Source organism: Symphodus melops (genome assembly GCF_947650265.1).
Source record: "Symphodus melops genome assembly, chromosome: 12".
Lineage (NCBI taxonomy): Eukaryota > Metazoa > Chordata > Actinopteri > Labriformes > Labridae > Symphodus > Symphodus melops.
In genome coordinates this window covers 7,436,713-7,456,200 of record NC_136702.1, presented here as the reverse complement: position 1 = coordinate 7,456,200, position 19,488 = coordinate 7,436,713, and the positions used below count along the sequence as shown (strand labels likewise).

General features: G+C 40.6%; 3 protein-coding genes across 5 annotated transcripts in view; 2 read left to right on the top strand and 1 right to left on the bottom strand.

Annotated features, from left to right (window-relative positions):
- Nucleotides 1-48: 48 nt before the first annotated feature.
- Nucleotides 49-5,317, top strand: mpc2b (mitochondrial pyruvate carrier 2b). Its single transcript, XM_079357852.1, has 5 exons — nucleotides 49-429; nucleotides 2,503-2,543; nucleotides 2,820-2,904; nucleotides 3,282-3,393; nucleotides 4,225-5,317. Exons 1-5 carry the CDS (start codon nucleotides 336-338, stop codon nucleotides 4,271-4,273), a joined length of 381 nt encoding a protein of 126 aa, XP_079213978.1. The 5' UTR covers nucleotides 49-335; the 3' UTR covers nucleotides 4,274-5,317.
- Nucleotides 5,318-6,746: 1,429 nt separating this feature from the next.
- rpl24 (ribosomal protein L24) lies at nucleotides 6,747-11,383 on the bottom strand. The gene is made up of 6 exons (XM_079357360.1): nucleotides 11,280-11,383; nucleotides 11,078-11,153; nucleotides 10,411-10,521; nucleotides 9,076-9,212; nucleotides 7,709-7,772; nucleotides 6,747-6,877 (listed from the first exon to the last, which is right to left on the bottom strand). Exons 1-6 carry the CDS (start codon nucleotides 11,282-11,284, stop codon nucleotides 6,797-6,799), a joined length of 474 nt encoding a protein of 157 aa, XP_079213486.1. The 5' UTR covers nucleotides 11,285-11,383; the 3' UTR covers nucleotides 6,747-6,796.
- An 88-nt stretch (nucleotides 11,384-11,471) lies between these two features.
- cep97 (centrosomal protein 97) overlaps nucleotides 11,472-19,488 on the top strand; it is a 26,695-nt gene continuing 18,678 nt past the window's right edge. The window contains exons 1-11 of one of the 3 annotated variants that reach the window (XM_079357355.1): nucleotides 11,472-11,542; nucleotides 12,528-12,679; nucleotides 12,802-12,960; nucleotides 13,047-13,148; nucleotides 13,244-13,357; nucleotides 13,434-13,600; nucleotides 13,678-13,842; nucleotides 13,984-14,165; nucleotides 14,285-14,912; nucleotides 15,026-15,101; nucleotides 15,434-16,650. In XM_079357355.1, coding sequence (XP_079213481.1) covers nucleotides 12,545-12,679; nucleotides 12,802-12,960; nucleotides 13,047-13,148; nucleotides 13,244-13,357; nucleotides 13,434-13,600; nucleotides 13,678-13,842; nucleotides 13,984-14,165; nucleotides 14,285-14,912; nucleotides 15,026-15,101; nucleotides 15,434-15,940 — 2,235 coding nt within the window. In that variant the 5' untranslated portion in view covers nucleotides 11,472-11,542; nucleotides 12,528-12,544 and the 3' untranslated portion in view covers nucleotides 15,941-16,650. The other 2 variants (XM_079357354.1, XM_079357353.1) reach the window with 2 other exon arrangements.

Genomic DNA, 19,488 nt, shown 5'->3' with positions numbered 1-19,488 from the left:
GAGGTTCTGTGCAGGCGGTCCAATAAGCATCGAGATAACGCCTAACCCCGCCCCCTCACGCGGTAGGTTGCGTCGTAGAGAAAGTCACCTCTCGTTTGTGACGGTCAGACAGAAGCTAACAGAGCTAGCTAGCAGAGCTAATATGTTCACAGTGAAACCGGAGGAAGGTCGACAGTAGGACAGCAGCATCCTCTCACATCGACACCGACTTCCTGTGCTTTAGTTGTTTGACAGGAGCCGCCGGCAGACTATTTAAACCATTAACAAAGATCCTTACATAGCTAACCATTTAGCAAGCTAGCTCTTCTTTATTTCCCAGCAGATAATTTACAGTCATGGCTGCGCTCAGAGTCTCCTATCACAGGATTTTGGACAAGATCGAGCACATGCTGCCCGCCAAGCTGAGACCTCTGTACAACCACCCGGCAGGTAATGCAGTCTGTTTGTTTTGGGATGTGTCAGATGTGATGTGTATTTCTCTCTTCTCCTTCTCCATATAAGACATGTATGATAAAGTATTTATCAACAGCTGCTGTTTGCTGTGTGAAAGACCCTGATCTGTTGGGATCAGTATGAAGAGAAGATCTGAGCTTATAGAAGGAAACTTTTATTGAGGTGTGTTTGAGAGGAGGTCAAATGTTAAAAGTAATAAAATAAAGCTTGATAAATAGTTTAATATGCACACAAGTTAAAACAAAACAACAACTAAAGAGTTCATCCATTCATCTTAATAACAACAAAGTTTTGTGTTTCTGGAGCTCTTTGACCTCTTCAGTCCTAAAACTCTTCTTGTTGGTTGGTGAATCCTGCTCTGCTTCTTCAAATGTCTCACTTTGCTCTGACAAAATCCTCAACCTAAACATGGAGAAAAGGTGAAACTCATCAGAGCTCTGTATTTGTGCAGCATCTATCAAATGCCTCAGACAGGCAGCTGTGTATTTAGTCTTCACTCATTACCGTAACCATGATCTGTATTCATCAATTTGTCTGAATCTTGTGTTTAAAGGTCCCACTGACCATTTGAGGTCATTCAACAGCTCTTGAATAAATCCTACCTCTGTGCAGGTTTATTTTGGACTCTCTGCTCTGCATTAAAGACGGCCTTTTGTATAAAGTTTAAAAATCCATCCAGTACATCAACAGCACCGACTGGTGGTTTTTGTAATGAATAAGACAGCTTTGTCCTATATCCAGTAAGTACAACATGTACACAGACGTGGGGCCATCTTTGACACTGATATTAACAAGAGAGGACTGAGATTAAGGAGTCTTTGGCGTCACCATAGCCTGATCTCATGTTTTGTCTTCGTAAGAGAACTGGAGCTTCGATTGTCAAGGACAACTTTCCTCTTCTCAGGTATGAAGGGGGAGGCAACAACGAGCCAACTCCCTCAACAATGATTTGCAGTGACAGAAGTCCCACTTTTAGTTCAGCCTACAACGCGGGGCGGAAAGCTGGTTCAAGATCAGCAGTTTTTTCTTTTCTTTTTTTTTTTAATGGCCTTGACCTGGACATTTCTCTAACTTTTTCACAAGACTAAGTGAGGCTCGGGCTTGACTTGTTTTTATCTTTTAACTCACTAGATAAGCCGGGTCGGAAGATAAACGGTTTCTGATTCTCCTGGAATGTTTCTTTTTTCTTTCATGTAAAATGACCGTGTACGATATGAAACATCAATGTTGCCATGTCACGTTAGCACAGAGCAACATGCCCCAAAAACCTTTTTAACACAAGCAAAAACAACATGTTGGTTTTCTGTGTTTACTGTGCGTTGTGTTCAGGTGTCCAGTGGAGATCAAACTGAATTATTTTTCTTGTTTATTTTTTTAGTATTGCAACTAATTTTCAGTTAGCAGTTGACTGTTAATTAATTAGCAACATTTTGATAACTTATTGAGACAGTTGAGCAAATCAAAAACATTTTATTATCTTATTTGAGGTTGTTTAATAGAAACTGTTTTTTGTTGTTGTTGTTGTTGTTTTACTCTTGTTTGTCAGGAAAAAAAAAAACTCTTTGGCTTGTGGACAAAACAACAGTGCGAGGACTTCCTCTAAGACATTTTGAAACCTTTTTCACAATTTATCGTATTCCTGGCATTTTCTGGATCAGACAACGCAGAGATGTGTCCTGAAAATAAAAAAAACATCACTCTTACAAAATGACCGTGCAACGTGTTGAATAGTTAAAAAAAAAGTGAAGTGATGTTTTGACATGTCTGAGTTTCATCATTTCGACATATAAAGACACAGCAGACTCGTTCTTTCCCATCACCGTGACAACAGGGAGACACTGAGGTGATGGACCGTGCACCTAAAGGGACAAGATGGCATGTGATTAACAAAAATGATGGTCAATAACTTGGAAATGCTGACTGGCCTTCTGTCCACACAGACGCATCAGCTCTGTTTCAGAGAACACCTTCAGAAAAACACTGTCATGTGAATTTCAATAGTTTGAACAAACGTGCTGAATGTGACGTTTCCTTTTCTTTTGATCCCAGGTCCCAAAACCGTTTTCTTCTGGGCCCCCGTGTTTAAATGGGTAAGTCGTGCATGTTCAAACACTTCAACATGTAAGAGTGTTTTTAAAATTCAAAGACTAGTGTTCACTGAGATTTTTGAATATTAATACTAACTTTGGATACGTGTTGTAAAAAAATAAAAATTGACTTTCTAAATTTTACATTTAAATATGCTAAATAGATTTTTTGGTAGTTCTGCCTGCACGTGTGTGCTACAAATAAAGTGAAGTGTTAATTATTATGTATACTATCTTTGACCTAATAAATAAAACATGGTCTCTTCCCCACATCTCCAGGGTCTGGTTGGTGCCGGTTTGGCTGACATGACTCGTCCAGCAGATAAACTCAGTACCTCCCAGTCTGCAGTGCTGACAGCCACAGGTGAGTGCTGCATAGAGACTCAGTCTGCTGCAGACTATTATTCATCTGAAATAGAGCTGTTGAATCATGGCAAAATGTTGTTAAAAATATTAATTTGTGAATGTGAATCATATACATACTTTATTTTGTAGCCTCTTGCTTTGATTTCTTGACGTCATATAGAAAATAATCTGCTCTTCCGTCCGCTGTGTTCACACAGAATGAGTACCAATCTGTGCGAAAGGTCGTCTGACGTTTCAGTTTTTAACTGTACGTTTCTGTAAACAAATCTTATCTGTGTGTCTTTTGCCAAAATGTAGACTCTGTTCTCATGATCAGCTATTTATTTACCTGTTAGTGTCCTAACCTTCAGTCTCACTGCTGTCCCTCTACGTCAGGCCTCATCTGGTCCAGATACTCATTGGTCATAATCCCAAAGAACTGGAATCTGTTTTGTGTCAACTTCTTTGTGGGCAGTGCAGGAGCTTCACAGCTCTACAGGATCTGGAGGTTTGTGATTCATTTACTGAGCAATCGACCAATCAATCACACCATCTACATGATCAGTTATAATACATACTGCTGACTCAACGTTTTGCAGCTACACTCTGTAAGAGTGGTGGTAAATGTGTAACATACAGAAGTCATCCTGTTTGATGTTTCTAAATGTCAAAGACTGAGTTAAAAAAAAAAAAAAAGGTTTTCCTGATGTCGACGGTCCGAGAGAAATCCTCACATGGGACACAAACAAACCAGCTGTAGGCGAATGAATGAGCAAGATCAAAATCCACTCACAGCGTTGACTGTTATGTAGAAAAACCTGCTTTTAGCCTTCCGGACAAAACATAGGGACTTAGTTTAAAGGAAATACCTGAAACTGAAAATGTGTCTTTCTTAAAGATTATTTAGGTGAATGTTTGAAACAAAATGTTTGCTCCTTCTATAAACCCCCCCCCCCCCCCAAAACTGTATTTAAATGTTTTTTTTTGTTTAGTATCCCAAATGTTTCCTACTATGTTAAAATGAAACGATGGGTTGAAAAAAGGACTGATGAGAAACAGGTTTTGTGATCACGTCAGGTGAGGTAACATCTGTTCCTGAAGCACATTTAGTTCAAATGGTTGGGGGGGGGGGTCCGTGGGACTGTGAGGGTCAGCTGTTTAAAGTGCTGCATCTTTTTTGTAAATAAACTTCAGTATTTGACACCAGCAATTTGTAAATCATGTTTTCCCCCACCCCCTTGTTTAAAATGTTGTGGCCCATGTTTTGTTTTTCATTGATCAGTCTCAACCTCACATTTGAACCAATCATAATGTTTGTCTGTCTCTTCTCCTCGTTCAGGCACAAACAGGATCAGAAGGCGCTGGCTAAAGAGGCCGCAGAGTCCTGAGAGAGTTCTGTTGCCATCACTCCGCTCCCTGCAGTGGACTGAAAGGGAGACTTCACTTCGGGCACAACGCGGCCCCTTCTCCTCATCTCCACGTCATACCATGCAGTCTCCATAACATCCATCATGCCATAATCATTATTCTACCACTTTACGCCTGCTGTCCCTGATGGAAATGTGCACTTTTCCTTAAGTTTCAAATTTCCTCAGGGCATCTCCTCCCCCCCCAAAAAAACAAAAAACTTTAACTGCTTTTTAACTGTAGTCAACACACAGCCAAGAATGGAGGTCATCAACGCACAAGTACAACTTGTTCAACAAGCTGTATGATTGTATATTCTTTAATTTAAGTTCATGCTTTATATCTTGTGCACTAGTTGGGAAGTTGTTTTGCTTTTCCATCTTCATTTTTTCAGGTGTAGCAATCAATACCTCATGAAATAATGTCCCAAAAACATCAATGCACGTAACTCTTGGACTTGTGTTGAACGTAGTTTGAGGAATGTTTCCAAAAAGAGACACAACAGGGATGTCGTCACAATGATGTTTTAATATTTAAAATTCGGCATCAGTCACGCCATGTGTACCTCATTGATAATCAAATCATTATTGATTACCATGTCATGATTCCTTCCTTCCTTCCTAATGGCTTTAATTCTTTATATCGTGTGCGAGTGGAATTCATAATTTATGACTCATGATTAAAAAAAAAAAAAAATCTCATGTAGTGAAAACTATGGATATAAGATTTATTTTCCGGTTGTTATCAGGTATTCTAACTCAGATATCACTTACGAGATGTGTGCAGTTTTTTGATTGCTTGCAGCTCATCATCAACATTTCACCTTTTGTCTGTTTCTAGAAAGATGTTTTATATTCCCTCTGACCACTCCCACTAACTCACTTAACCCCCCACCTGACTGTTTTAGCAATAAAAAAAAAATCACTTCTCATGATCTTCTGACTGAACAAATGACCCTCTGAACGATGATCATTATGGCTCTGTAATGGATATGTTCTACTAATAAATCCTGTCTGACACCTACAGCTGGTTTAAAGAATCAACATCTTGTACTTGGCACTTACAGAATGACCTGAGCTGAAGATGTTACAGCTTCTACAAGAGGGGAAAAGGCTCAATTCTCAAATCTGTCTTTCTTAAATCCCCTAATTTTATCAGAGTAGGATTAATACTAAATCCCAGAAGTTTCCCTTCTTTTAATGGCTGATTGTAGTGCCTTTATTTAGACAGTGTAGTCTGAAATCAGGGCCAATTTCCTTTCACGATGTCTGCTTTTCTTTGTCTTAATCAAATAACAAACTAAACAATTTGAAGAGATCTGAGACACTCAGAGGGATCGTTAATTTTCGTTTTTTTTTTTTAGAATTAAAGGCTTTTTATTAACATTACCTCTGTGTACCTCAGTCCTCTTCAACAACTTTTAAGTCTGAACTGCACACTGAAGAGCACCACATTTCTCCGCACCCACGCAGCACTCCGTGCATCTACTTCTCATCTACTTTAACAAAATAAATTAAGTCTTTGAGTTTTAAACCAACCAAGCTGCCTCTATCATGGTATTTAAAAAAAAAGTTTTTAACTTTCATTAACCAAATGTTTAATGAAATTTGCCTTTAAGTTTGTATGACAACGCAACAAGTAATCTTCCATCACTTAATGTGTGGGTTATATTTTTCTCAAGTTTTACCGACTAATAAACTGTTGGGTGATTTGATCAAAATACCAGAATTTTACATTTTTTAAGATCATGGTTGTACTGAGTGTGAATGTGAATGCGAAAATCCAGTTTTGTTAGTTTAACAATTATTAATAAATACTTGATTCTCTACCCTCAAACTAAAATCTGAAGTTGAGGTAAATGTTTTTTCTCCAGATATGGAATGCATGAAAAATGAGATACTAATTAATAAAGTGGTGTAAAAGCTAAATATTAGGCTCAGATTAAATGAGTAAAGTAAAAAATGGAAACTGTCAAGAACCTAAAAGTCATGCATATATTAATTCCACTCAGTTCAATATGTTCCTCTTTACAAATGTCAGAGTCAACAATTGGGGCAAGTCTTTGAACAGCTTTCTTTCAGCCTCTGGCTACATACCACATGAACGTAAACGTTTCTAGTACAGAGCAGACTCAATTTGGTCAGGAGACAAAGCAACAGCGCCCCCTGCTGCTCAAGTTATGCACTCCAAGCAACTGATTTTTTATTTTTAAACATCAGCACTCACACCTACCATAAATGACAAATACAGTTTACCCGTTTCATGGCCTTTACAGACTTCATTTTGTAAATTCATCTGGCTACAGACCAATTTGGTTTGTAGAACAAAGCCGTGGCTTATGCAGCCATGATAACCGAATAGAGGTCGTTCATAAAATTCCTCATTAATGAGCAGTTAAGAACAATAAATAGTACTTTTAGGGGTTTCTTCTGGTGTAAACAAACAAAATCAGAATGATGGTGAGCCAAAAAAGTTTTATTCACAACCATAAACAAGAGCCAGGCTTAGCGTTTTCCACCAACGCGTGGGGCGCTCATCTTCATGGGCTTGGCGATCTTGGGCTTCTGTGCAGTCTTGGTAGAAGACTAGAGGAAAAAAAAAAAAAAAAAAAACATGTTACCAAATACGTTTACAGTCAGGCTCCCTAAAGTCTCTACCAGCATTATGACTGTTAAAAAACCAAGGAGGTTCAAGATGACAATCTGCCGTTTCAGGTAAGGTGTTACTGAAGCCCCGTTTCCACCCAGCGGTTCGGCTCGTCACATTTTGCGGTGTTTCCATACACTAATCCCGGGACAGATTCCCAAATAAGTGATCTGTACCGGCCTACTTCTTGGGACCCTTCCGCTGGGGTGCCAAGAATATCGAGCCGGCCCGAAAAGGTGGAGCTAAACACTGCAGTCCACTGATTGGTCGAAAGAATCGTCACTTCCCGTGTGATGTCAGCCAACAAAACTCCCCCGTGTTTAAACCGGTGACTGTAATACACTGATGATTGTTTACGTCTGCATTTCTCCACGCCGCACACAGCCTTCTCTGAAACAAAGCTTGATTGAGTTTTTGTAAAGACTCACATGTCAATGACAGAGTAGATGAATTGCTGGATGTCTGACATTGTTGGTTTTGTGTCGCATTTTTCTGCTTTGTGGAATTTATTAGTAGTTATCATGTGACGCTATTACGTATCAGCTATCGGTATCTGGCTGACACGCCACCTACCAAAAAAGGCACGGGTGGCTGTGGAAACAAACGGGATCAGGCATAATCAAACCAAACTGTACTGATCTGTACTGGACTGCTGTGTGGAAGCAGGGCTTAACAGGATGGCATGTAATACACTTCAGTTATATTCAGGAATAGAAACACTGGAGCCACAACGTTTGCACTAATACAGTAAAAATAAATAGAGATATTACCTTTGCACTTGGGGCAGCGGGCTTCTTGGTCGCCTGCTTCGCCTTCTTGGCCTCCTTGGCAGCTCTGACAGAATAAAGAGAAACAATAACCAAGACTGAACACTATCAGGTATTATACGGTGATTCCAACTTGTCACCGATAAACTTTAACAAACAACCACAAGGTAATGTATCTTCAGCTTATGAAGAGAATAACATGCCTGAAAAAACTAAGTGTCATCTTCATAACTCTAATGCTGAAGATGTTTATAAATTCAGCCACAGAGTGCTCAATACAAGCCGTCATTCAGGTCGTCTATAAATGTACTCAGACTGGTCAATATGCTGTTCTGCTCATGTATATTATTTGGAATAATTACACTGATATATGCATAAAGTAAAAAACCCAGTCTGTTCAAAGTGTTCATCTGACATGTTCACAGTCATTTAAACACTTATGAACATCAGGACTGGAGGGTTGTAGTGCATTATTCAGCCCTGTTCAAATATTTGTTTTTTGACGCAGTACTTGTGAAAAATTATCAACATTTAAACAGAATGCAATTCATTTCAGACACGGTGAAGTGAAGACATGATCTAACTTTTTTCCCCCTCCCGGACTCCTTTTTTGTTTCTTTGTTGAAGAGGGATCAGGACAATTTCAGTGAAAGACACATTCACACCTGCCCACTGCATGAAAATAACCGACAATGTCCAGACCTCACAGAAGGCGCAATTCGTCTTCGGTGACTCTGTGCAACACAAAACGACTGTTTCAAAAAGTTTCACTTGTGACCATCGTGTGGGGAGATTATCTAGATGCAGCAAAAACACGAGAGCGAATCACATCTACAGCAATCCGCTGCACGAAACGAGAAAACGTTTTCAATTTTGCATTCAAAGATCTCTTTCTTTCTAGCAGAGTGTAGAGTAAAGACCAGTGACATGCACGAGGATTGGGTGGAATACTGCTCAAGTGTATTTGAGCTAAAAGATGTACGAGTCACCAGGGCGGCTTGTTTCGAGGTCTTTTTTCAACCATGATGACATTTTTATCAAGTTCTTCATGAATTGGTTTTCCATTTTTAGCCGAGCATAACCTGTTAACACGACATCCCCAAATCCCACACTTTCAGTGTTGCCGAGACCTGCCCTACTCGGCTTCTGATTGGCCAATAACTTCGGTAAGGTGGACAAGACAAGAGCTGGTTTCCTAAATTACCATTAAATAGGGAAGTCCATTGACTCTGGTCCATTGACTCAAACAAGATTAAACTTCACCAACAACAAATTCCCAGCTGGTATTTATTTTTCCTCACACCAGAGATCTGGCACAGTGATGGAATTAAGTTTTCAAAAGCCAATGGCTGAAAGCACGGCACCCTCACCTGATGGCCTGCTCCCTCTGGGCCTTGCGGACCTCAGGCTTCTGGTTCCTCTTGGCCATGATCTCAGCCAAGGAGGCCCCAGTGATGGCCCTCTGGAATTTCACTGCACGGCGGGTACGCTTCTTTGTCACCTCTTCCTGTTAAGACCACATAAAAACAAGATCGTCGTATATTAGAAGGCAAATACCACACTACAGTCACATCGCAAATATGATTAGAGGACTGAGACGCTCACATTAGATTAACTGTGGACGCACATGAATACTGAAGGTGTTGAATCATCAACCATTAGGATGAATATTATTAGAGAACTCCTGTTTTAAGCTTCACAATTACAGCAGTAACCCTCAACTACGCAAAAGCTTTGTAGAACTTTTATTTCATTTTGTTCTGTTAAAACAAGTAAACTCATCCTAAAATGGCTAGAGTTAACATTTTTCTGCAAATAAACAGTTTACTATCCATCTAAAAAACACTATATAGTGGCTTTAAATGTAGAAAAAAGCTGTTAAGCAGGTGTTGCAAAACAGATATTTGGGTAGCTACACCTTGTCCCACTGAGCAACATCAACGCTGATTTCTCAAGGAACTCTGAATTCTATGGTCTATATTCTAGGACATCAAATTCTAAACAAAAATTTTTTAAACCGCTGCAATTAAACCTAGTTCTGCCCTGCAGACTCGCCTAGTTACAGGTTATTGACACATGCAAGATGTAATGAAAATCAGAGTTAGAGTAAAGACATGATTGTGTTGTTGGAGAATTTGGAGGCTGACCAATGGTGAGATGTCAGTAAAAGACGTCAAGGGCCAGTACTATGATCTCCTGTTATTCTATGGCTGTAGGTGTGGAGTGAGCACTGCTGCTAAGACTGCAAAACACAGTCCAGCAACAACACATAACACAGACTAACAACCGTGCACACCATTCACCTGCAGCCAAGGTGGAAAACTGACAAAAGAAAACTTAAGTGTTTAATGTCAGTAAAGACCATGTGCATAACCAATTCTATATACATTAAGTAATACGGTGGTATTTTTTCAGACTTCCATAAGTCCGCCATTTGTACAGCTTAAAGACAAACTACAACATGTAATGCTAAAGGAATATATGCCAAATTTAGATTAAAACAACAATTCTGTTTCACACACACACAACAGAATATATGAATGAAACAAATGTTGCTTGACATAGTGCATCATATTGTTGAGGAAGGTATAGACTGTACTTACAGGTAAGTATCAGTGACAGAACGGTTAAAAAGAGGCTGATCAGTACGCTTATTTCAACAGAAACATTTGGCTTCATGAACACACACGCAACTAGTTACTCACAGACTGGCCCTTCTTGTGCTTGCGCCTGTACAGCACGGTCCAGTTGATCTGTCTTGGATTTCTCTTGGCCAGGAAGGCAGACTCACACTTGCCATTCAAAAACTGGAACACCTTAAAAAGAAATAAAATGATTTAACAAAGTGGCTCTCTGTGTAGTTCATTATTTCAAATTCACTCCTAAAACACTCTTCTCTTTCTCTGTATTATCAAACACCTGCATTCTATAATGTGCGTTATCAGACACCAATGAGTATCAATGAATTTACACTAACTTTACAACTTAGAGAGTTTAAAGATGTAACAGAAAAGTGTTCTCTTAATTGTTATGAGTTTTTTTTAGTTTAAGCAGTCAGCACCGTGCAATGAAAGTGTAGACCACCACAAATAACAAGGTCAAGTTTAATAAACACCGACTAATTTGGTAAACCCTCCTGTTCAGCAGACGTTTTTTGAAGCCTGAATACAGAGGAGCCTCGTAGAAGTGGGTCTTCTTTACATGCTAACACTTTGAGCTAGCAGCTAGCGTCAGCAGATAAGAGCTGGTTCAACTCCTACAGAGTCAAAACTAATAAGTTCAGCGGCACGGACGACACGGGTAAAGACTCGAGCAGGTAGCGCTGTTAATCGTTTAAAACCAGAGGAACTTGAAGCCAGTGTAACGTTTTACCTTTCCGTCTATCCTGGCGTATCGGCGGCCATGGCCGGGGTATATTTTATACCCACTGAAACTGCACAACTCGACCCTGAAAACAACAAATATAAGCCATCACTGCGAGAAAATTACACACGCTCAAACTTAAGATAGATTACATGGTTAATACATTTATTAAAGTGCGCAGATGACATTTGATTATATTCTGTGCACTCACTTCATGATGGCTACGAGAGGGCACAAAACCGGAAAGAAAGATGTCGGAAGCGGAAACTGAAATTAGAGACAACGAATCGTAATTTATCATCTATTAAAAAGTGAATATTTTTACGTGATTTGTATTATTTTTTAATGCGTTACACATACAAATCAGTTATAAAGATATTTTTGCTAGAAACAAATATTTTTAAATCAAATCAGCATAAGGATGACGTAGACATCGTCTGACGTTGCCTAGCAAACAAGAAACATCCGAAAGCGGTAAAGTAATGCTCTCTGGCGATGTCAAAGAAATTAGGGAAGCAAATGAGAACTAAAACATTTAACATTTAGGTAAGAATTAACCTTGATAACAGGCCCGTTTCTTTACTATATTCTACTGTAGCCTATTTCTACATATTCAACAAAGAGAATTGTAGTTTTTCCGCCGACAAGGACATATTCAACCTCATAAGCGAGAATGACTTTTTGGACTACATTTCCCAACAACTCCTTGGTTTAGCCGTTTGACAAGCGGCAGGCGCTCCTTGTCTTTCACACTACAGTCTTGTGCACCTAATAATAGAGCTGCTTTGTGTAGTCTTAGGCGACAGGATGGGTGTATCAGATTTACAGTCTGATAACAATGCTGGTAAGTTATCCGGCTGTTAGAACGGTGAAGGTTAATGTTTGAGGAATAAGTTGAATTTATTACGATCTCAGTGTTAGCTAACTTAGCATGCATCATCTCAGAGCACAGCCGTTAGCATGCGTTACAAACATCACGGTGTCTCACGAGTCAGATCTAACCATCTATGGGTATCAGACTGTCCATGATCTGCCTCACAAACTCTTATTTTCTGTCCTTGATTGTCCTCATTTGATGGCCACGCTGCGTGCCATTGGCTCTACTAGTGACAGTATTATTATGTACCTGTAAACATGTACGACAGGTAACTTAAACCTGTGCATACACATAGTGAAGACCCATATTTTAAAACAGGTATATATTTTGTTACGTGACAGATAGATCTGCTCATGACCCAGAAGTAGCTCAAAGTACCTTCTTTAAGTCACTGCGTCAAAAATTGTCAACAATTTAGTATCACACTTGAAAATGAACAACGAACTTGGAAAAACTGATTAATCCTAATCTTTGCAATAGAGGGCTGATATACTAAATATGATTTTCTGTTTTATGTAGATATGGTTATTAGCAAAATTACTGTTGTGTGATGCATTTTTTTTATATCTCTTGCTGCTTTAGTCGCAGAAGGTCCTGTCATGGATCTCTCAGGCCGGAGCATGCAAAAGCTGGAGCCTAGTTTCTATTGCTCTGATGACACTCACACCCTCATCCTTGACCGTAATCACATCATGAAACTGGACCATCTGGAACGGAGCCCAGGTCTTCAGCAGGTGGATAAACCCTTTGAAACTGTTTTGTTTTTCAATTCATTTATTTACAGGCTGAGAGCACTGTCTTACTTACAATATACTGAACATTTTTCTTGAATGCTTTTTATCCTCTTCCTCTTTAGCTATCTGTTGCCAATAACCGCCTGGTGAGGATGATGGGTGTGTCTCGGTTAACAGAGTTGAGGGTCCTTAACCTTCCCAATAACAGTATTGGATACATCGAAGGACTAAGAGATCTCCCACACTTGGAATGGCTCAACCTTTCCGGGAACAATATTAAGGTTTATATCACAAACTTTACGTCAGGGATGGGCAAAAATGTCATAACATTGTTAAAAACGAACTTAATGTATTTGTTTTCTCTCAGGTCATTGAGCAACTCAACAACTGTCTTTCCCTTCAACACCTGGATGTGTCTGACAATAACATATCTACTATAGGTGATCTTACTAAACTGGTGGCATTAAAGGTGAGTGCTGCACTCTCCAAGGCCAAAAGCATCATAAAAAGGAAAAGCATGATGTTCTGTATGTTTTCTAATATCTTTTTCTTTCTCTTTTGAAGACACTTTTACTCCATGGAAACAGTATTACAACTCTTCGTACAGTTCCTGCACACCTCCCCGTCCATTTATCCATCCTCTCCCTGGCAGAGAATGAAATTAGGGATCTTAATGAGGTACTCTTACGTTACTTGATAAAGTGGTCCTTTTCACGATTATTGATTGACTGACTTATTTGTGATTATTCCGTAGGCGTCGTACCTTGCGCCTCTCCATGACCTGGAGCAGCTGTCCATCATGAGCAACCCTTGTGTTATGTCGACTCCCTCGTTGCCTGGTTTTGATTATCGGCCTTACGTCATGAGTTGGTGCCTGAGCCTAAAGGTCCTGGATGGCTATGTTGTGTCACAGAAAGAAGGGTGTGTGTGTTTCTAAGCTTTATAGATGAATAAAAGACCACAGCTTTTTTTCTTATATGTTATTGTCACTTTTACAGTCTCAAAGCAGAATGGCTCTACAGTCAGGGAAAAGGACGTTCATATCGACCAGGTCAGCATGTTCAGCTGGTTCAATACCTGGCCACTGTTTGCCCACTGACATCATCCCCAGCTCTAGAGACTGCAGAAGATGCTAAACTGGAGAAGATCCTCAATAAGCAGAGGTATGAATATACATTTAGTAGGAATGTGACAAGAATGTAACTTGATGACCAGCGTTCGATTCTTAGCTAAATAGCATGCATCATTCTCTTTGGAAAATGTTTTATGACTGATCCTGCGTATGGTGGTCATTTGTCTCCCAGGTTTCACCAGAGACAGTTGTTAGAGGAGACCGGAGGAGGATGTCCCAGCCCTCCCCGCCCAACTCAGCTAGATGTGGAGAGGCATAGTCCTTCACATGAAGGACCACAAGGGGGAGCCAGAGAGCTGAAGAACATCAGTCCACCTGCATCGTCAGCTGCTGCACCAACAGTACAGGAAACAGGTAAGCTGGCTGCTTTGTCATCCTATTTGGCAGTTTGTTTTTGTTGTTTCTATTAACAAGAAGCTGTCGTGAAGAGATTTCATAATTTCAACTGTTTGGTTTGCCTGCTTTTTGTACAGAGCCAGTTGTGCAGTTTAACACCTGGGTAAGCTGTGATTCTTCCCACACATCATTACCGGTAGTTCGCAGCCCAAGGCCCGGAGAGGAGCACATGTTTTTAGAGGATGTGCTGACAGATGAGGACAAACTGAACGGCAGCATGCTTTCCTCAGAGTCAACTTTCCTCCCCTTCACATCCAATCTGGATCCTCAGACGATCCGCTCTGACAGCGAGGATGAGACAGAGACATTTGAACCGGATTCCCTGGCTCCAAAGCAGCCAGCAGAGCAGAAAAAGCACAACACAACCAAGACACGCCAATCACCAGAGGAAAAGGACTCTGAAGAAGTCCTTTCAGGTGGGGCTACCACAGCTGGATCAGTGGCACTCAGAGTTAGCACACCGCGGAATGATCTGGAAACATCCTCCGACTTTGGGAGAGCAGAGATGATGGCATCCCCAAAGCAGGAAGAAGTTCAAGTATTTACAAGTAAATCTTCTATGACGGATGCAGCGGTGAAGATTCAGTCATGGTGGAGGGGGCAGCACACGCGCTGTCGTCACCCTGTGGCAAAAGAGGTGCGCAGTGAAATCCGACTGCGCAGGATGCAAGAACACATTCTCTTCTTGTCCGAAGAATTGGACAGGTAACTTAATAATCTTCTGTGTTTGTTTTCTGTTCGTCTTTTGGTGTGGGACTTTTGTATTGTCCAGCATGTGCGTCGATTTACTTCTCGTTAATGATGGTGATGTATTGCAGGGTGCAGCATCATTATGAAGAGGAGCGGTTGCAGCGGCTGGTTCAGGAGGAAGCTGTAAAGTTTCTGTGGAAACAGGTCAGTTCAGCCTCACTCTGTCGTTATCTTCTATGACATTGCTGTCCTGAGTTTGTTTTTTAGAAACACGACGGCCATGCTAGCATCTTTATGAAGGATGTACTTGGTAAATGACATGGTGACACCCGCAATGATAATACTGACATGCCAGTTGTGTGCAATAATTTTGCAGTTTTTGAAAGGTTCATGTTTGAATTAATGCTGCTAGTAGAAATTGTTGTATGCTCCGTGCACAAAGGCTAAAGACCTCCAAGCTGGCAGCCCGGGTTTAAGTCTGACAGTTCTTTATTTCTGCCTCATTTGTTTAAAACTTCCTTATGTTATCTTCAAAGCTCCAGTCTATGCAGCAGTGGAAACAGTCTGTGGAGCAGCAGCTGGCGAGCATAACTCGGGCTGTCAGCCCAGCTCAGGTCTCAGCTCCTGGACTATATGAGTCTATCCCTCCTGTTGCATCTAGCTGTAAGAACGCACCCAGCACAGACATCTCCTTCCCAGACTCGGGCTTCCCGTCCACAGGTGACCACCATGCAGCACAGGAGGACAGCTTCTTGAGCAGTGGGACCACAGACTCTCTGAAGACGGTTCGAGCACTGAGTCCTGTTCAAAGTGGCTTCGCTGTGGACAGCACAGACTGCAGCCTGCTGGAGCAGTACCTCTCCTCTGTACAGCAGAGGGAGCAGGAGGCCGAGGAGGGGGTCAGTGAAAGAACGGAAACGCCACAGCCCTCCTCACCAATATCACCATTAAAAGCTGCACAGTCCAGTTCGCCACTGGAGAAGGCAGCAGACAACCAATCAGAAGAACAGAGAAGTGAGGAAAGTGCTCCCGACCCTATCTGAGAGTCACAAGCTAATGGGCACAAGTACAGAACTACTAAGTGGGTGTGTAAATGTGGCACTGACTACAGGATTAAGATGTAATGGTCCCTCTTGAGACTTCTGACAGTTGTGATCATCTTGATAACTGACCCAGATCTAAAATGGGACAGTGCGTCTGGTTTCCTCTGATAAAAAGACTGAACACTTTGCACACGCACACAATAACAATACCTTACAGTGAATGTCGTTTCAAGTGTTTTGAAAACTTGGATCTTTTTGTTTTATTCAATAGACATGTTCTCTCTGTATAAAGATAGTGATTGTGATGTAGGTGTGGGTCCTGGGGACTCTGGGGGAGCTGATCATTTGGATCAGGTGTGTTGGAAGAGGGAAAATATCTAAAACATGGAGGGGAGCGAGTCTCCAGAGACAGGATTGAGAACCACTGGATTAAAGGAGCAGACAAGGTATAACCGATTCTCTTCATGAATATCACATTGCTAAGTATACATTGTGTAAGCTGTAACATAAAGACTAGGAGTCGATGTGTTTAACACAGTTCTAATCCCTGATATATAATATATCACACAACAAGCATTCAATCTCATATCAAGTTAGCATAGCTGTTTTTTCAAATGTAGCAGCATTTTAAAAATGTTAATAAATCCTCAATTATTATTTTCCAATTGTTATTTGGTTTCATGTGTTAACATTTCTACAGTTCTTGATTATTTTCATTTCCCTCTCATCTGATTATAAAACCACCTTTTCAATTAGCCCCGATGACGGCAAACGTTTCTCTTTAACATTAGTCCAGTCATTAGGCTGACAAGCAGCTGGCACACCTGTTTTTAATCCCCTCCATTGAACGCATCATGATGAGATGGATTATGATATTGTGTTAAATTGATTTTCGTATCCTGGTAAGAAAGTTTAGGTGCAAGAGCCGGTTCATATTCAATCACTTTAGTAATTCACTAAAGACAGCTTGTTTAATTTATTTAAATTTTAATGTGTTAAATAACTGTTAGTTTCGATATGGCAGTAGGGTAATACCTAATAATCACAGCAATAGTAGGAATCAACATTAGGGAGTTGATTTTGTTCTGTTTGAATGTAAGTCGTGCACATTTTCTTCGACAGAGACGGTGAATTTATTTAAGTTGTTTTTTTTCTCGTTGCCTACTATACTGTTTCCTGTGTAACCAGCATGACAGGCATTTTCCATGCTCCCCCTGGTGGACACTTTGTGTACTGCTTGTATTTTCTTAAGTTTCATTTTCTCCCTCAGTTTACTTTCATTTACACAAAGAGCAGCCTACAGTGTGCATGCAGTTCAGTTGTCTCCATACGTTTAAGCCTTGGAGTTGATATGTCCGTAAGTAACGAGTCATGTGTTGTTTAATGTATTTTTATGATTTCTGTTGAGAAGAAAACAGTAAGCCTCCAGATGGCAGTAAAATGGAGATCTGTTTGCTAACAGCTAAGTAGCTAACATTACTGAGTTGTTTAGCTGCTGGATAAATGCGTTTAAAAACATTATATGTGATGTTACATGTGACTACAAAGAGTTACAGTTCATAAAGACTTAACGAGTAGTTTAAATAATTTTGGGTTTTCATCTCATTGATGTACAGTACTTTATACATTTAATTATTTACATTATGATTTCATGTATATACGTTATATATGCAATATATTGTCACAACATTTGTACTGTATTTTTCAGTTTTACAGAAACGATCATAACTAAAGCCACCTTGTTCAAGAAAACGGTTTTAGTGGAGTTTTTGTTCGTTATCTGTCTAGCCTTGCTCAGAAACGCAATTGTGAGGACAGAATAGTAAAAGGACATCTACCACAGCGGGTGAAGACAGCGGAATCCTACTGAAAGCAGCAAAATCCATCTATAGCTCTGTGAAAACACAATAAACACACAAATCATGGAGCAACAAAATGAGACCGATAAGACACAGAAAACATATGAGACCAGGTCCCAAGTCTCCAGCAAGTCATCTGAAAGATCAAGTAGGTCTTCAGCCAGTGCAGCAGCCACTAAAGCAAGAGCTAAAGCCGAAGCAGCTCGTATACATGTTTCCTTCGCAGAAAAGGAGGCCGTCATGATGAGGGAGAAAGCTCGAATTGAGGCAGAGCAACTAAGGGTTGCAGCTGAAACAGCACAGCGCAAAGCAGAGTTAGAAGCCAGTTTATATGTGCTACAAAAGGAAGTGCTACTGTAGCTTCAGCTGAAGCAGCAGTCTATGAAGCAGCAGCTGAAGTAGAAGACGAACCTCACAAAGGTTTGGCTCAAATAACTCTGGAAGATCCTATTCAACGTACAAGTGAGTATGTACATAGCCATCCAATGGTGACGTTTGCTCAACGACAACCTCCAGTCTTACAGCAACAGCCGGTCACTACCACACATGTAGAAAGCCATCAGCATAACCCAGTTAACAGCAGTTTACTTGTAAAGGAAGAGAATATTCCTAAATTTTGCATTCCAGACGAGAATGCAGACGATCAGCAAGGAGCAGATTATTCATGGTATCCACCTGCACCGATGTCTCACACATCCAGCATCAGAGACTATGCACGTGGCAGCCAACAGATGACAGACTTGGCTAAGTACCTGGTGAGGAGAGAGATGGTGAGTTCTGGACTGTTAAAATTTGATGACCACCCAGAAAACTACTGGGCGTGGAAAACCTCTTTTCGAGATGTCACAAGAGAGCTCAATTTAACAGCCAGAGAGGAGCTTGACTTACTTACCAAGTGGCTTGGCCCAGATTCATCTTCACAAGCAATGAGGATCAGGTCAGCACACGTCCACAATCCTATAACAGGCGTCCAAATGGTTTGGCAACGTTTGGATGAAAGTTACGGCTGTGCTGAGATGATTGAAAATGCCTTACTACAAAAACTTGAGAAGTTTCAAAGAATCTCGAACAAAGATAGTTACCGTCTCAGAGAGTTAGGAGACATACTTCTAGAAATAGAGTCAGCAAAGTCAGGCGGGCAGCTGCCTGGTCTAACATATCTTGACACTGCAAGAGGAGTCAATCCTATAGTGGAAAAACTACCTTACAGCTTGCAGGAGCGTTGGGTCACACAAGGCTCCAAGTACAAGGAGGATCATCACATTTCCTTTCCTCCATTCAGTTTCTTTGTACGATTCATATCGAGTCAAGCGAAGATGAGGAATGATCCAAGTTTTGCATTCTCCACCTCTAGTAGTTCAAGTCAGTCAAAACCAGAGAAACCATTAAGGTATAATGAACGAACACCAGTGTCAGTAAGAAAAACAGAAGTGGCAGCCACATCTTTTGTACACTCACACAGCACATTGGAAAAGAGAGCAGAGGAACCAAACAATCTGTGTCCTATCCACAACAAGCCCCATCCCTTAGCTAAGTGCCGTGGATTTAGAGGCAAGCATATAGATGAAAGGAAGACATTTTTAAAAGAGATGTTCATCTGTTTCCGTTGTTGTGCATCAACAAAGCACATTGCAAAGGACTGTAAGGCAGCTGTGAAGTGCAAAGAATGTAACAGTGACAAACACATCT

Excerpts from the sequence above, each read along its gene's own strand:
- mpc2b (XM_079357852.1), top strand. The coding sequence starts at position 336 with ATGGCTGCGCTCAGAGTCTCCTATCACAGGATTTTGGACAAGATCGAG. Across the intron at positions 430-2,502 it reads TCTGTACAACCACCCGGCAG|GTCCCAAAACCGTTTTCTTC; the intron begins GTAATGCAGTCT and ends TTTTGATCCCAG. Across the intron at positions 3,394-4,224 it reads CAGCTCTACAGGATCTGGAG|GCACAAACAGGATCAGAAGG; the intron begins GTTTGTGATTCA and ends CTCCTCGTTCAG.
- rpl24 (XM_079357360.1), bottom strand. Across the intron at positions 9,213-10,410 it reads AGCACAAGAAGGGCCAGTCT|GAAGAGGTGACAAAGAAGCG; the intron begins GTGAGTAACTAG and ends TGGTCTTAACAG. Across the intron at positions 6,878-7,708 it reads CCGCTGCCCCAAGTGCAAAG|TCTTCTACCAAGACTGCACA; the intron begins GTAATATCTCTA and ends TTTTTCCTCTAG.